The following is a 12,588-nucleotide window of genomic DNA, read 5'->3' as shown; positions in this document are numbered from 1 at the left end:
AAGACAGACTAGTGGTGTGCATAGCTGAGCCGCATGGCTCATCGCCTTTCATTTACAGGCCGTGTCTGGTAGTGTATTTATTCATTTGAAGGTCAAATCTACCTTCACACCACACGGTGTGTGTGTGTGTGTGTGTGTGTGTGTGTGTGTGTGTGTGTGTGTGTGTGTGTGTGTGTGTGTGTGTGTGTGTGTGTGTGTGTGTGTGTGTGTGTGTGTGTGTGTGTGTGTGTGTGTGTGTGTGTGTGTGTGTGTGTGTGGTAATAAAGGACCGCTTCACCCATTTTCAACCTATCTTCAGATCACCAGGAATGCTGGTCCGTCATTGGCTCTTAATATGCTGGTCCCTGATTGGGCGCGTGAGTACTGTGTTTGGTGCTGCCTGTTTCCGGCTGTCTGCTTCCGTCCAACAGCACAAAGGCAGGGCCTTTAGCCAATGAGGGAGCAGCGTTCTTGGTGACGTCACCACCTCCACAGAGTGCCAATTTGCCCCAGTTGCAGTACTTGCGCGCTCTACTGTTGCACATGTAGGCCATATATGGCCACATATACGTGTATATTATATATATTATTGGTTCTGCACACAAACAGCACCGAACACAGCAGAGATGTGGAAACAAAAGTCCCATTGTAGTTCTTTTTTTTTAAACAATGTTTTTATTTTGTTTTTCATTTTTTCCAAAAACATACAAAACAACATACACAGGACAACAACAGACTACCTACAGACAAAACAAGCAAAACAAAAGAAAGTACAACAACATACGAAAAAAAGAAACCACCAAAAAAAACACAAAAAAAAACTGACACTAACATGACACACAAGAGCATTAAACAACAATGATACAAAGAGCACATATACCATCCACACTAATCACACCTAGAGTCCCACGCCACAAGGCCGGACAAGCGACCGCAGAGAGAATGCAGCTACCCCACACCTGGTTCCTCCATTAAATAAGAGAGATCATTGCCCTTGACATGCTGGATAGAATTCCCCCATATTTTCTCAAATAGCTCTTGTTTGTTTTTGAGAGTGTATGTGATCCTTTCTAATGGAACCCATTGTAGTTCTTGAACAAAAAAAGAAATCGCACCTGTGTGAAGTGAGTGGTGCAAACACAAGATATACTATATCTCCTTGTATGGGCCATTCTTTCCGTGATGTTAGTTACCATACTTTATGTGTATGAGCACAGAGCTCCATACATCCGTGAAATCTTTTTTGGCTAATCTATCTTGGCTATCCATACATGGAGATCTGTGCTCTGCTCATACACACACAAAAAAACTTTAACCGGTTTAGGTACAATGTCAGCTTCTGTGTGGTATGAAGCAATGAGACCAGGGTGATGTAGGCTAGTAGTCACCACTGTCTGTAGATTTGTAGTGATCCTCGTCGATGGTGGAAAAGATGTGTCCCTCGTTGCTCAAGAACTCCACCGCTTGCCTGATGACGGGCATACTCATGCCACCGAGTCTCTGCTTCAGTTCTTGAAGGCTGATGCCCTCAGCCTTTTGGCAACCCATGATCAAACTCAGCACCTGGTTCTGATTCGGGTTCAGTCCGTCATTAGCCTTGTCACTGGCACCCGAGTAGCCTCCTGTCGTACTGTTGTTGCCAGGACGTGACATGGAGATGCTGCTGGAGTTCATTACTCCACCACCACCACCACCAGATAACGTGTTCTGTGCCTTGTGCGCTTCCACAACCTCCAGCATGTGTGAGGTGATTTCGTTCATATTCTCAAGGGGCCTGACGTTGAACGCCACCACAGACCTGACGTTCTGGAAGGTTCGCAGGTTGCCAGTGACCTTGACGTAAGTGCCCGGCGGCAGGACAGCGCTGTCCACACTGGGATCCTCTGTGTCGACCCAGTGCTTCACATCCATAGGAGCACAGGTCATGTCATCGACCTTGTACTGGATGTTGGTCACGGTTTTGTCTATGCTCCTGATGACTCCCACAATAGTAACTTGGGTAAGCTCAACCTCTCCCACTCTGAAGACCTCGTCAGTTTGGGCAGCAGACATCAACTGAGAAACTGTGCACGGGATAATATGTGTTGTACGCTGTCTCCCTTTCTTTTCCTCTCCTCGGGACGAGGCAAAACCTCCTGGAGACTGAGTGTAGCCACCGCCAGCCATGCTGGAGGCACCATATCCTGACCTTCCTCCTTGATTCCACATGATGTTGAATTCTTATTTATAAGTGATAGAAGAGGTGAAGTGTTCAGAGGACTGACAGACACAGACTGCTGACGTGTGCGTGTTCGCGTGTGCTTTTCACTCAGCTGCTCATGTCATAACTTACACTTACAGTACACATTTGCATTTGACATAAATATGGAGGCAAATGCACATATATGGAGATCAACATGCACTGATGTCAGACACAACATAAACTAGGATTGCAATCTTTGTGCCCTTTGGGCACCGGCCTGCTAGGGGCCATGCATGTCAGGGTCAGGGAGCGATGCAAGTCGCTCCATTTATACTGGCTATGCGGCACAAATGTTATGCAAAGCTCGGCCAATAAAGCCAAGCGGTTGAATTTGGCAATCGGGGATCCTTACAGGCTTAGCGGCACAAATGCGACATTTAAATTAAATAGAGGAACGTCACGTCTCATTTGTGCCGCCCCAAAGGGCGCCGGACTGTTAGGGGCCAGTCTAGCACCGCTCACAAAAGTGCTATTGATGCACTGTCCAATCTGTATGGCCCCTTTCTGATTGGACAATATAATGATGAGCACACAGTACCCGCTCCAATACAAGACCTTGTGTGTACGTCCACATGTATATGTGTGTCCCTATCCATATGTCCCTTTACTGATTGGAAAATATAATGATGAGCATACTGTACTTGGCGTGCTACTCGAACCCACAGTGTTTCTTCAGATATACAGTAGTATACCTGTATTCTCTAATGTGAAGTGTGGAGTGAGTTCTTTTTTCTATACATATTGAACCAATGAAAAGTATTAACAAGTGGTTGTGACTAACTAATAACATTGGAACCATTGGAACACAGGTTCATTTTCTTTTAATTTTTTTTTCTTCTGAAAAGCAACAGTTTTGGACACACAGTACGAGGTTTCCACTTTCCACCCAACAGAGACCATATGCAGTAGTACACACCACTGCTCCTAGCCTAATGCTGCTGTGTACTCAGCCACCAGCGAGCCACACACCCTGCTCCGCCCTTTACTCCCTCTAATATGTGCCAATGTGGTCAGGCCCTACATGGGTGTGTGTTGTCATGTGGTTGGGGAGGTACCTACTGTACGTGTGTGTGTGTGTGTGTGTGTGCGTGCGTGCATGCACGCGTGCGTGCGTGCGTGAGAGAGAGAGAGAGAGGGTGTTGCCGTCTTCTCCCCAGCTACTGTGTGTGTGGTGATCTTTAACATCTGTACTGCAGATGTCAACTACAGGGCTGTAAAGTGCTAGATAACTGTTATTATAATTTATAATGATAAGGAAATAGTCCTATTTTATACTATGAACCGTATCATGCCATGATGCACCTTTGCAGTTGGTTTTGGCCTAAGATCCTCCAGATATGTTGTGCACTGTGCAGTAAAATACTCTCATGTACTCTCATTGTTTGTTTGTTTTTTTGGTTACCAAGCTGTCACACAATCTCATGAAGAGTGAAAGCAAAGAGCTCTCTCAAGACATTCACAACCTGATAGGCAATGCACTCCACCTTGGCGGCCGAGTGCATCTCTGTGACACTTGTATACCTTGTGCTGCCTCCAAGCCTTTCTGGAGTGGTCCTTGGCTACTCTTCTGACCAGGGACGTGCTGGCCATTGGGAAAAGCGGGACAACTCCCGAACGGCCGGTTCATTCCCGGCCGGTCCAGGCCGGCCATTAGAAAAAAATAAAATGCCGGCCTTCGTTCCATTTTTGCCAACAAAGTAAATCGTCACTGTCGGGCAGAAACCTTGTATCTCCAAGTTTAAAATGTGTACATTCTTTTGCAAAGCAAAGCCCTGGTTCATGATACAAGGCCGTCGCACAAAAGTAGTGAAAACAGCAGATCTACAAGCACACATTGCTGTATTGACTTTGACCCCTAAGGACCTTCCAGGGAAAGTGCTCATGTGCGTCTTGCGGTGACATGCTTCCTAGTTTCTTCTTCTCTGAGCTGTTATTGTTTTTGTTTTTTTTGCACTGTTTTTTTTTTACTTTGCACTATTAAGTTGGAACTATTGCTGTATTGACTTTGACCTCTAAGGACCTTCCAGGGAGAGTGCTCATGTGCGTCTTGCGGTGACACGCTGCCTAGTTTTTCTGTTTTTTTCGCACTGTTTTTCGACATTGCACTATTAGGTTGTGTTGGTAGTTTCTGAGTATGTGTCTTGTTTAACAATGACAGTGAGATACTTGTTGCACTAACTAGCATTGACTGCTTTGGTCTCTTTTTGTAAGACACTTTATGTATATATACTTATATTTAATTCGCCCCCTCTATTTGATGCACCTTCTCTTTTTTGGTACTGTACTGCTCTTGTTTTTACTCTTATCTATTTTTTCCTACTTCTCTGTAACTTTGTAAATAACTGTATACTGCTGTGCTACAACTGGACAACTAAATTTCCCCCTTGGGATAATAAAGGTATCTATCTATCTATCTACAACGCCTCGCACCGCGAGGCGTTGTGTGCTTGTAGATATGCTGTTTTCACTAGTTTAATTAATTTTTTAAATGATAAAAACAAAACAAGCGGTTTTGGACATACCGGTACAAGGTTTCCACCCGACAACGACGAAATATAACTCATGTAATTGGCCCACTGGCTTGTCACTTGTCATGATCTGAAATGGCAAATCTTTGAGTAGCAGCAGCGCTATGGAGAGAGATCTCTCTCTGTAGCGCGCAATGAGGGCCTCTCCAACTCTTTTTCCCGGGCTGAATCAGGGGCCCAGCACGTCCCTGCTTCTGACCATCCTTCTGATTCTCTGCCTGGTCAGACATCTTGTGAGGAGCTCCTGTGCGTGGGCTGCTGATTGTGGAGTGATGCTCCTAACACTTGTGGATGATGGCCCCAACAGTGCTTACTGAATATTCAGATATTTTGAAACACACCTGTAACCGGTTCCATGTTGATGCTGCGCAATAATCAGGTTGCAAATGTATTGAGAGTGCTCTTTGCTTTTACCCATCATGTGTGACACGACGGTATGGTAACAAAAATAGTGTTTGCATTTATCCAGCTGATGTTAATTTGTACATATAAGAGGTAGAAGTACTAATTACTCAGTTGTTGCCTTGCCTTTCCTTGCCATCCAATGCATTTTCTTGTTGTGTTCAATACTTATTTTCGGTGTCTGCATAAAATTATTAACAGACTTTACTTTTGTGATTTCTTTACATGTGTGGATTTCTTGAATTATTAGTCTGGGCAAGAATTTCATGTGAATTGCATCATTGGAAAAATATTTACTGGAGAAGAAAGTTGATGTGTTCAATACTCATTTCCCCCCGCTGTGCTTTGCCCAGGGGCCCCCTCCTTTTTTCTTTAACAGAAATAACCAGTCTACAAGCTCACAACACATTGCAACATTGTGAGCTTGTAGATCTGTATTCCAATTTCCGCCGAACATTCACCCCAGAATAGTGAAGCTGGGAACCCCAGCTTGTGGTACCCCAGCATGTGGTGGTACACCAGGGGGGTGGTACACCAGGTGGTACACCAGGGGTTCCCAAACTATTTTGTCTCAGGGCACCCCATGAATATTTGTTTTAATCCGAGGCACCCCTACATTATAATTTTCACTCCCAGCAGCTTATATTTATAGCATATTGTCGTTGTCGGGTGGAAACCTTGTATGTCCAAAACCGTTCGTTTTGTATTTATCATCTATAAAATGTACTAAACTAGATAACAGCCATTTTGATTAGAACTGACTGAAAATAACTTTGTACTTCCAAATATTATCAAATGATCTCGCCGGCACCCCTGGACCTCTGTCGCGGCACCCCGAGGTGCCCCGTCACCCACTTTGAAAACCCCTGCTTCTTCTTCTTTCGTGTATCATCGTCCTTGATGATTGGTTGACAACATTGTATTTCACTAGATTTCTTGTTACTTAGGGGAGGCCATGGGGCTGGCTGTCGTCTTCCCCCCTTACTGACGTCGGCTTAGCTGTACACTACTGAAATCAATACATTTTAAGCACAACCTTCTCTATTTAAAACAAAATCTAACAGTCTTGTTTCTGATCTATCTCCAGTGTTGCAGAGAAGAATGTAATCTTTGAGCAAGGCATGCAGTGCATTTCCTTACTCAAAGAATACATATTTTCCCAACCCAAGTCTTCTTGACCCCCAAGTGTTATTTCCAAGCTTATCTGCACACTGGGGGATCATAGATCAAGGCAGACTCTTGGATTGTATTGTATCTATAGGCTTACAGTATACCTGCCGTGAGAGCCGCTAGAACCTTCCTCCTCCTTCTGTACACTTCTCCCTATATTTATTATTTTGTGTGGATAATATGAAAATCTCCTCAGAATGTCACCCAAAGCATGTTTCACCCCATGACACAGTTTCCAGTCTTATACAATGCCTGCGTTCCATGCTATAGTATCACCATAGCACTTTCTGACAAAACATGAACTGACAAACGCACAAACCCCCTTATATAGTTAACGCTGCAATCTGTAACTTTCATGTCCTTCCTGGGATTTGAACCTGGGTCCACTCCACTGCATGTGCTCCAACGGTGTCTGCTGTAGAGCTATTACCTAGTGCTCGTTTATAAAGGTGGACAGATTTTATATGGCCCACAGCTTCCTTCCTAAAATGTATTATTTATGGCCCACCAGTGTGAAATTCATAAAACATTTTGGACATCTTGAAAGCAACCTGGGCAGATAGGCTGTTTCTCAGTAGAATTTGTAAAGATTCCTAACTGCTTATTCCTAGTGTGATTCTCAAGATGTGAAAGAGAGGCTATTTCTTATTGCGACCGTGGGTCGCAGTTAACTATGGAAACCGTACGTCCGTGAGTGAGTGAGTAACGCCTCAATGTCTATAGCTGCTGACCTGTTGTGACATCACATTCCGTCCTTGTCCCTTGTATGCCCATTGTATGCCCATTTATGGAGATCTTTGATCTCCATATTTGTCTATAGCTGACCTATGACATCACATTGTTGTGACATCACATTGTGACATCACATTCCGTCCTTGTCCATTGTATGATCATATATGGAGATCCCTGATGTCATCAAGATTAAGCCCATAGCTTGGAATGCCCATATATGGACATATTGTGTGAGTCATGTGGTCTACAACATAAGACACCTATGATGTCAGACGTCAGTCATATCCATATTTGGGAAAATATCTTGTCCACATTTTGTTATGCTCTATACTCGGTCCACTTCTTTCCCCCCTCTACACTGAATGTCTTCACACAATATGTGTGAGCTTGTAGATTGGCTGCTTTCACAGAATGTTCACCCCAGAATAGGGACAATAAGGTTCATGTGCTTAAATTCATTTTTCAGGAAAGTGTCAATCAAAGATGCTTTATGTAATTGGCCGTATCCGGGGCTTGAGTAAATGTATGTATATTTCTCTCTCTCTCTCTCTCTCTCTCTCTCTCTCTCTCTCTCTCTCTCTCTCTCTCTCTCTCTCTCTCTCTCTCTCCATCCTTCTGGTGTATCTGGGTCTTGGGATGAACTAGTTTATGGAGACATAGCTGGCTAGCTCCAGGCGTCACCCTCGCCTGTTTAATTGATGCTGTTGTTTGATCCAAACAAGCTGCTCGTTAAGGCTCGTCTGACAGGTGGCCATAGAGCACCACACACACATACACACACACACACACACACACACACACACACACACACACACACACACACACACACACACACACACACACACACACACACACACACACACACACACACACACACACACACACACACACACACACACACACACACACACACACACACACACACACACACACACACACACTCTCTCTCTCACACACACACACACACACACACACACACACCAAGGACCACCATGGACTCATCGTTGCCATGGTTACCACTTTCACAAGAAAGCTGGTTGAGAACAAACATCACTCGCTGTGACGTGCGACCAGAGATTCCCTTACGGGTCCATTTGGTCCCATTTGTAAACTCAGAGTTACGTAAAAAGAATATGGTAGCAAAAGGGGGTCTGTGGCCTGATGTATCTCAATCTGTGAGTCCTTGAAATGAAAAAGGTCGAGAAACACTGACTATATACTATAGTCATTAAGAACTCCTTTTGCATTTGCTGCTATCACTCTATGGGTGATGCACACTTTATGTTACACACTGCTGCAAACAAACAAACAAACAAGCTAACTGTACCATTTTATTATGAAAACATGATACAGACTAATTATGAAAATGCACCACACAATTAGGATTAGAAAACTGAACTGCATGCATATTTGAAAAGGGATTCGATTCTCATTTTAAGCAATGCCAGGAACGTGAGCGCAGTTTTGTAGGATCCTTAAAATCACATCATGTGAGGAAGTATATACTGTACATGTGCATCTGGAGCATGTAGCTACTGTACCACAAATCCACCACAACTCTCTCTACACAAACTGCACACTTGGCAGATGAAAAGAACACAGTTCCACTTTTCTAGTGCCAAGACAGTGGCAAAGGTTCTGAGCACATTTTCCCGTTGCAGTGCTAAATGCCTCTTCTGTAGCTTGTTTGTTTGTTTGCATCACCCATAGAGTGATAGCAGCAAATGCAAATGGAGTTCTTAATGACTATAGTATATAGTCAGTGTTTCTCAACCTTTTTCACTTCTAGGATGTGTTCTGTGTAGCTTTTTAAGACTTGTTCTTTTGACCAGTTCTGCAGCTAAAGCAATTTGCGATAAGTTACAACTTCAAAGGCACTTTTTTGGGATTAAGAATGGCTTTCCAGTGAGTACAGTTGTATAAGAAGTGCAGTACTCTAATTATTTTATGTGTGTGGATCCCTGTTATCAACCAAGTTGCAAAGTGCCGAAATATCAAAGCAATACAATAAATAAACAACCCATCAGCTCCTAATGAAGACTTCAGTGCCAGCTTGTTCCCAGTACAGAACAGGGACAGGAATGCAGATTGAAACGTACATGCTATTGTTAAATAAAGGCGAGCTTGAAGATCTCCTACATTTGATGCTTTTGTGCATTTGCATGGAAGGTTCGGAAAGGTTCCTGATTTCCTCCCGGTCTCCGCCTGTGCCTTGCAGGGTTTACTGAATTCACATTGTAAAGCACTTTGGATAAAGGTGCTATGCGTACTGTATTTCATTTTACACTGATTCTCTTCTGCACCTTACACCTTACTTATCTAATTTCACGCACTGTACATACCTGCAGTAAAAGTATCTATACTGCAATGCAGAAACAGCACTGTTACAAGTAAACGTCGGTAAATCAAAATGTGCTTTGAATAAAAGTACAAAAGTAATGGCATCAAAATGTACTTAAAAGCACCAAAAGTGAAAGTACTCCTGTCCTGTTTCACATTAAAGGTATCATATACAAAATGTATTAAAATATTTTGTAGATCTGCTATTTTATTTATAGACACATTTTAAATAGGGCTGAAGGGTTAATATGTGAAGTATATTTTGTAATATGTAGATATCATAGTAGATTTTTGCCTCCTTGACATGTTTTCCTGTACTATTTCATGTTTTTCTCATTGCTACACGTACATAAACTAGACCAGGTCAACCTGGTTGTGCCAGACCCCCTGTCTGTCATCATCATTTATGACATCATGCCTTTTGTAGGCATGTCATCATCATGTCATCATCATACCCTTTATATAGAAAAGGGACAGACCGACATTTGCTTATGTAGGCCTACCCATTTCATGGGTCTGGCAAAAAGAAAGCAGGAATTGAGAAGGCTTTGAGAACACAGAGGACGCTTGACTGAGGCCACCAGAGGCTGCAAGGCGTGTGTGTGTGTGTGTGTGTGTGTGTGTGTGTGTGTGTGTGTGTGTGTGTGTGTGTGTGTGTGTGTGTGTGTGTGTGTGTGCGTGTGTGCGTGTGCGTGTGCGTGTGCGCGTGTGCGTGCGTGCGCGCGCGTGCGTGCGTGATGAATCACACATGAAAGGTCAGCATTAGCCTGATTTCAGACTCTACGCTGGAGCTTGAGTCTGAAGTTGTCCCTATTCTATTTGATTACAATTTGAAATTTGAAATTCCCAATCACAAGAGATCTGGTGGGAGGGCTTGTGTTTGACAAAACATTCCCTCCTCCCCCTCCCCTCTGTGACATGCACCAAACAGGTCATTGTCTTTGATGTTTCATTGATTAGAGAGAATCACTAACGAGCTATCGACACTTGTAGTTGTAGCTCTTCTGAAGTTCAAAGGATTCAAATAAGAACTCTGGTGAGCCACCCCTCCCTCCACTGTTTCTGTTGATTTTCAAAAGTTAGACGCACCCCTCCTCTGTCTTGCATTGATTTCATTGGTCGGTTAGCCAAGAAACCGAATCAAGAGACGCGTCATATGACACCTCCAGACCAAGAGAAGCAGTCCACTCAGAGAGTGGGCGGGTCTATTGGCTGGAGCCAGGCAAGGTCAGCATTGCTTGAGGGGAAACGAGAGTGAATTTGAGGGAAGTGATGAATTACACTTTGGCACACGTTTCTTGCACCGCCTTGAGTTATATTGAGCCATGCATATTAGGGATGGGACGAAACACAAATATTATCGTTTATCGTGATTAAAAAACACTCACGATAATCGTATTGTGGAGATTTAATTTATCGTGATATAGTCCTCCGTCATGCACTGGCAATTCACTTTTATTTGCCGAGATGCATATACGGTACCACTTAAACCCTCTATAATTGGTAAAAAATACTTAAAAGACACATTTGAAAATATTGATTTGATGCTCATATTAACCATAGGAATTATTACGTTTTTTATTTTCACATGCATGCCATAAATTCCATAGGGATAGACCACACATGGTTTTATGACATCATCAACTGGCGACAGGCACTTCCCATATTGAGTGAAAGATTAGCTATTTCTAGAATAAATAAAATATTTAAGGTGTTTTTAATTGTACATTGTAGTTGCGACCGTAGGTCGCATTTACTACCAAAACCTCCACAGGCTGTCCGTGGGTGAGTGAGTCAGTCCGTCCGTCACACTTTTGCCCTGCTCATATCTCCACAACCGTTGCCCCCATCCATGCCAAATTTTGCACACACACTCCTTGACTGCCAAACTACAACCTCCAAGGACCCCCGGAGCCCCAGGGACCCCCAGGTCCCTGGGGGACCCCCAGATGTAAAAAATGACCAAATGTGGTCACACGTCACACGTCACACTTTTTCCCTGCTCATATCTCCGCAACCGTTGACCCGATCCATGCCACATTTTGCACACACACTCCTTGCCTGCCAAACTACAACCTCCAAGGACCCCCCGAGCCCCAGGGACCCCCAGCTCCCTGGGGGACCCCCAAGTGTAAAAAATGACCAAATGTGCAAAAATGACCAAATGACCACCCCAACGGGGCTGCTCACGGGGAATTCCAGGGGACCACCCACTCCTCGTGCTCCAGAACGGATGCAAAAGTGGTGACGCCCCCAGTGGAGGACCCCCTCCACTGCAGCTCACATAAATTTAGGGAGTCTTACTGGTTATAGAGGACAATTATAATGTATGGCATATTTGTCGTATTAATCAGGGATCCCTTTAACGAAAAGATTTCTGCATAATGTGTGTGTGCGTGTGTGAGCATGCTCATACATACAGTGGATGAGGGAGCATGCTCATACATACAGTGGATGAGGGAGGAATATACTATCTATCTATCTATGGATAGTAAAAGATTTACGGTAATGTTGCAATCATGTACATTGCATGTGTGAACGTCGCTGTGGGTGGGGGTGGGGAAAAAGGGATGTGCATGTTGCAATACCACAGTGTTTCGTCATAATTATGCAAAGAATGCTGGGACATCTCATCGCGTGTGTTATGACAGCAGGGATCTGTGCTCTGACTTGTTTTCACTTTTGGCAACAGTTCAAATCATACAAGAGACAATGCTGTGAGGAATACACTCACAGGGGACTTACTTTGGTTGTGTTTATGGTAATTGGTGGGGATCTATTAGCAGCGTGAAATTGGCAGCGGAGCCCCATCTGGAAATATTTGGTGCCAGGGATCCGCATACTAGTTTGTGTTGTTAAAATGTTTCAGAAATCCCATACTATTCCAAAACGTTTGTCTGTTGCGTCACGCAAGCTTAAGTAAGACCCAGTCCTATAAGGACTCCATGCTAACATAGCCCTGCATAGCCAGACAATATCAGTGGTGTAAAGTAACTAAGTACATTTACTCAAGTACTGTACTTAAGTACACTTTTGAGGTATTTGTACTTTACTTGAATGTTTCCAATTTCCAAAACTTTTACTTCTACTCCACTACATTTCAGAGGCAAATATTGTATACTCCACTACATTTATTTGGAATCTTTAGTTACTGGTTACTTTGTCAATTTTTATTATTATTACCAAACAAACATT

At 43.6% G+C, this 12,588-nt stretch overlaps 1 protein-coding gene across 1 annotated transcript; it reads right to left on the bottom strand.

Moving 5' to 3' along the window:
* Positions 1-1,356: 1,356 nt before the first annotated feature.
* Positions 1,357-2,187, bottom strand: LOC308297986 (replication protein A 32 kDa subunit-A-like; the record flags this gene model as incomplete). The annotated part of the gene is made up of 1 exon (XM_080741550.1): positions 1,357-2,187. One exon carries the CDS (start codon positions 2,185-2,187, stop codon positions 1,357-1,359), a length of 831 nt encoding a protein of 276 aa, XP_080597676.1.
* Between the last annotated feature and the right edge of the window lie 10,401 nt (positions 2,188-12,588).

This window comes from Nannobrachium achirus (assembly GCF_963921795.1).
Source record: "Nannobrachium achirus genome assembly, chromosome: 14".
NCBI lineage: Eukaryota > Metazoa > Chordata > Actinopteri > Myctophiformes > Myctophidae > Nannobrachium > Nannobrachium achirus.
The sequence above is the reverse complement of the archived record's forward strand: the minus strand, read 5'-3'. Positions and strand labels throughout refer to the sequence as shown.